At 39.5% G+C, this 5,010-nt stretch overlaps 1 protein-coding gene across 3 annotated transcripts in view; it reads left to right on the plus strand.

Moving 5' to 3' along the window:
* Positions 1-5,010, plus strand: part of PIGN (phosphatidylinositol glycan anchor biosynthesis, class N) — a 150,680-nt gene that overhangs the window by 49,072 nt on the left and 96,598 nt on the right. For all 3 annotated transcript variants that reach the window (XM_011953602.1, XM_011953604.1, XM_011953605.1), the window contains 2 exons: positions 930-1,022; positions 1,706-1,761. In XM_011953602.1, the coding sequence (XP_011808992.1) occupies positions 930-1,022; positions 1,706-1,761 (149 nt within the window). The remainder of the gene's footprint in view (positions 1-929; positions 1,023-1,705; positions 1,762-5,010) is intronic.

Raw genomic sequence — 5,010 nt, forward strand, 5'->3', positions numbered from 1 at the left:
GCCTCCCAAAGTGCTGGGATTACAGGCTTGAGCCACCGCGCCCGGCCAGGAAAGTTATTGAAAAGATATTGGTGATTTGCTGAAACAAAGTGGTGCTTGAAAACCAGGCTTGGAATAACCTGGAACCAGGATATCTGGAGACTTGGAAGAAGGAACCACAGCCATGATCCCATGGCAGAGCTGTTCTCAGGGCACTGACATGAGGGTAGAGTAGCATTATACCTTAGTTTCTATCCCTTGACTATCAGGAGTCAAATTCCAGATGGTCTAGTCTGAGTTGTAATCAGCAGATCCCTGGATTATAAACCTAACATGCTGTATCTAATTGGCAAGATTTCTCAACAGAAAATAGTAATGCTGTTAAGAATGGGCCCTGGATACCGAAATGCCGAAAATAACTATTTCAACCAGCCACTCTTATTAGCTCTTCAAAATCAAATGTACTCTTAAAAAATAATGTTATTTAACCCAGAATGCTGAGTAATATGACCCCAACAGTCATAGTGTTTGTGTATATGTATAACAAAACAAAAGTTTAACAGAATAGTCCTTACTCTTATTATGTACAGTACAGTCTGATATGTCTGAAGTCTTTCATTTTAAGTATGCTGGCTGTGGCCTACCATAGTAATTGTTTTTTGTGTGTGAAGCACTCAATTCACTGCCTAGAACATAGTTATCTCTCAGCCAATGCCAGGTGTTAGTGAATTTAATTCATCTCTTGCTTTGCTTATCTTAATACATCTACTTTATGAGAAAAATAATAGAACATTTTTCAGTTATAGTTTTAAAAAGATTTTTCATTTAAGTATTTCAATTATTTATTTGTCCATATGTCTTATCTTTATTGCTTTTCAGTCTGTTTTGTTTTATAAGAATAGCCTGAGCTGTCTGAATACTATCAATAAGCTGGTGTTTGTTATTTGCAGGGAATCCTTCCTGTGGATTATCTTAACAACACTGATCTCTTCAAAGCAGAGAGCATGTTTACAAATGCAGTACAGATTCTTGAACAGTTCAAGGTAAAAAAAATTTAAAAAGGCACGCACAAAAATGGATAGTACTACAATTTAAATATTGAATATATTAAGGGAAAATACTTGATTTTGTCTTTTAACTATTTCCCTGTAAATTTACCCTTAAATTTTACGTATTTGACTTATGTTTCACATTTCTGAAGTGCAGGTTCTATGGCTCAGTCTGAGGGCATCAGATTGTCTTTGAGGAGTATGACTGAATGTAAGATTACCACATATGCTTACAACGACTGCAAGTCAATTCTTTAACTATTAGAATTTGCCCCATAGAAGTCTTATTAGAGATTGCAACATTTCTTATCATTCCATGTACGTTATGAGATTCCTTAAGAGTTAAAAGAGGTGACTCTTTGACCGAAACCTTCTGTTATTCTTAACGCTTTTAAGAATAAGCAGTTTGGCTTGTTTTATTTTCAGAGTTAAGGAAGTACAGTTTTAATTACAGTATGTTATTTTGCAAGATTGATATGTTTAATTCTCAGCTTATTGAGATAGTAAGAAAATGTTAAATTTTTCTTTAAATATTTATGAAACAATATAGTAACATAAAATTCCATTTATTTTCAAAGTGGTTAACCATCCCTAAAGAATCATTTTAATGGATGTTTATATTTCAAAATGAAATTCATTTTTTTCTCATTTGTAATATTTTCATACTTGGTTCCCAGGTGAAAATGACTCAGAAAAAAGAAGTTACTTTACCATTTTTGTTTACACCATTTAAGTAAGTCACTTACATTTTTTTTATTAACTTGAAGGAAAGAATTTTCCACTGAGTTTGCAGTTTTTCACTGAGTGATAGGATTAGTTTACTTATACAGTTTGCCATTTTATATACATTAGTGTAAACTCCAAATTGAAATCCTCTTCTATTACTGTTGTTAAATAGTGAGCCAGGTGCTAGATAACTTTGAATGGCTGGAAGAGGGATGGGGGAATGGAGAGATACATGAGAAATATTAAGGAGATGGACTCCACAGGGCTTGACTAGTTGGTTAGGAAGGTGTGGGGGCAGGAAAGAGTGTGACTTCCTGGCACTTGGCTTGGTTGATTAGGAAGATGCTGGTTCCATATGGCTTATTGAAAGAAGAACTAGTTTGGGAGACAAAGATGAATGTTACTAAGTTCAACTTACATTTGAAGATATCAGTTAATTAATTAGAAAGAGGGGCTTGGATCTCAGAAGATGTATGTTGCTTGTGAAGGTTTTGAAGCCATAAGAAAAAGATAGGCTGGGCGCAGTGGCTCTTGCCTGTAGTCCCAGCACTTTGGGAGGCTGAGGTGGGCAGATTTCTGGAGCTCAGGAGATCGAGACCAGCCTGGGCAACATGGTGAAACCCTGTGTCTACTAAAAGTACAAAAATTAGCCGCGCATAGTGGCGCATGCCTGTAGTCCCAGCTACTTGGGTTGCTGAGCCTGGAGAATTGCTCTACAGGTAGGAGGCTCTAGAATTCTAGGAGACATCAGCTCCTACTGGGTGAGTGTATTAGGGTTCTCTAGAGGGACAGAACTAATAGGAGAGATGTATATGTGAAGGGGAGTTTATTAAGGGGCATTGACTCACATAATCACAAGGTGACATCCAGAATAGGCCGTCTGCAATATGAGGAGCAAGGAAGCCAGTCTGAGTCCCAAAACCTCAAAAGTAGGGAAGCTGACAGTGTAACCTTCAGTCTGTGGCCAAAGACCGGAGAGCCCCTAGCAAACCACTGGTGTAAGTCCAAGAGTCCAAAAGCTGAGGAATTCCGAGTTTCATGTTCAAGGGCAGGCAGCATCCAGCACAGGAGAAATATGAGATTGGAAAACTCAGCAAGTCTGCTCATTGCACGTTCTTCTGCCTGCTTTATTCTAGCTGTGCTGACAGCTGATTAGATGATGCCTACCCGATTGAGGGTGGGTCTGCTTCTCCCACTCCACTGACTCAAAAGGTTAATCTCCTTTGGCAGCAATGTCACAGACACACCCAAGAACAATACTTTACAACCTTCAATCAAGTTGACACTCAATATTAGCCATCACAGTAGGCAAAGAGGAGAGCCGACTTTGGTGAACAGCAGATTTTTGCTATCCCAGGTCCAGGAAGATGTGTTTTCCTTGAATCAGGAAAGGGAAGATCTAGATCACAGACCTGGCTCTGCACTACTGACTGTGTTGGGCTTGCATCTTTGAGGTTCACATTCAATTAGCAAGGATTTGCTGTTGACCAATTAAATAGAAATTGTTTTATCTATGAATCTTAAGGATGTGATTGAATGACTTCACTGGAATTATTTGTGACAACTTCTGTTGCACTAGTGTGATATTCATAAATTAGAAAAGCGGCCAGGCGCAGTGGCTCACGCCTATAATCCCAGCACTTTGGGAGGCTGAGGCGGGTGGATCACAAGGCCGGGAGTTTGAGACCAGCCTGGCCAACATGGTGATACCCTGTCTCTACTGAAAATACGAAAATTACCTGGGCGTGGTGGCGCATGCTTGTAATCCCAGCTACTCAGGAGGCTGAGGCAGGAGAATCGCTTGAACCCAGGAGGCGGAGGTTGCAGTGGGCTGAGATCATGCCACTGTACTCCAGCCTGGGCAACAGAGCGAGACTCCATCTCAAAAACAAAAAAGAAAGGCATAAATATTGTATTACCCTCTGAATAATGTGGTTGTATACTTGACTTTGTTTGTGTGTATATATGTGTAAAAATAGTAAATGACAGTAAAAATAAAATGAAATTAGCATTTTGCAAGTTACAATCATATAAAATTGATTACCCTAAATATATCATTAGGATATTATGTTATTTACATCTCTTATGCTTTGAGATTTGTTAGTGGAATTGGTTCTGAGGAATATGTAAGTGTTCATACCTTTTTCAAGAAATACTGATTGACTAGTATGTGTTTTGTGGATATAGCAGTGAACAGGATAGACAAAGGCTTTGCATTCATAGAGTTTATTTGTACAGTAGTGTCACAGGCAAACTATAACCAAATGAAGAAGTGAATAAGAAATACATTATCAATTCCTTGTATGAAGAAAATATAAGGGCTGTTGAGAGTGAGAATAAGTGAAGGTTACTTTAGACCAGCCACTTTAGAAAGGCTGGTTAGGAGCCTGGCCAATGCGGTGAAACCCTGTCTCTACCAAAAAATATAAAAATGAGCCAGGCATGGTGACGCCTGCCTGTAATCCCAGTTACTCGGGAGGCTGAGGCATGAGAATCACTTGAACCCGGGAGGCGGAGGTTGCAGCAGTGAGCCAAGATCCCACCACTACACTCCAGCCTGGGCAACAGAGTGAGCCCCTGTCTGGAAAAAAAAAAAAAAAGAAAAGAAAAGAAAGAAAGGCTGGTTAGGGAAGGACTGTTCAGCAAGGGTTCAGGTGCACACTGCTCCCCCTTTTTCTATGTGGCATGGTAACTGATCATAGACGTCCCCTACTTTGATGTTCAGTGTCTGTCTACACATACATATTTAGAGCCACTACTACCTTTGTGTCCTCTGGGGGTCTGGCAAGATGGCTGATTCCCATGTACTGGCTTACCCACCCTGGAGTGTAGTGACCAGTCCTGCCTGTAGACCTGTCTGGCTAAAAATCACCACTTGCTAAAAGCCTGCAATATGACCAGAAAGATCTAAGATAACATGAGAAATAGACTCTTGAGGTTGTATGAAATTCAAGGAACAGAACCAAACCTAAAAACATTAAAATTCTCAGAAATATTTAAGAAACTATTGCATCCATAAAACAAAAGCAGCATTAACTTTGCAAAATGTAGGTAGGTACTAGATGCATTAAAAATACCTCTTACATTTAATAAAATAAATATTTCATAAGAAGAATGCAACAAAAAACTTAAAGAAAGACAATTTGCATAAGAATGGTCCAAATGAGGCCGGGCGCGGTGGCTCAAGCCTGTAATCCCAGCACTTTGGGAGGCCGAGACGGGTGGATCACGAGGTCAGGAGATCGAGACCATCCTG

Source organism: Colobus angolensis, unplaced genomic scaffold (assembly GCF_000951035.1).
Source record: "Colobus angolensis palliatus isolate OR3802 unplaced genomic scaffold, Cang.pa_1.0 Scaffold369, whole genome shotgun sequence".
NCBI lineage: Eukaryota > Metazoa > Chordata > Mammalia > Primates > Cercopithecidae > Colobus > Colobus angolensis.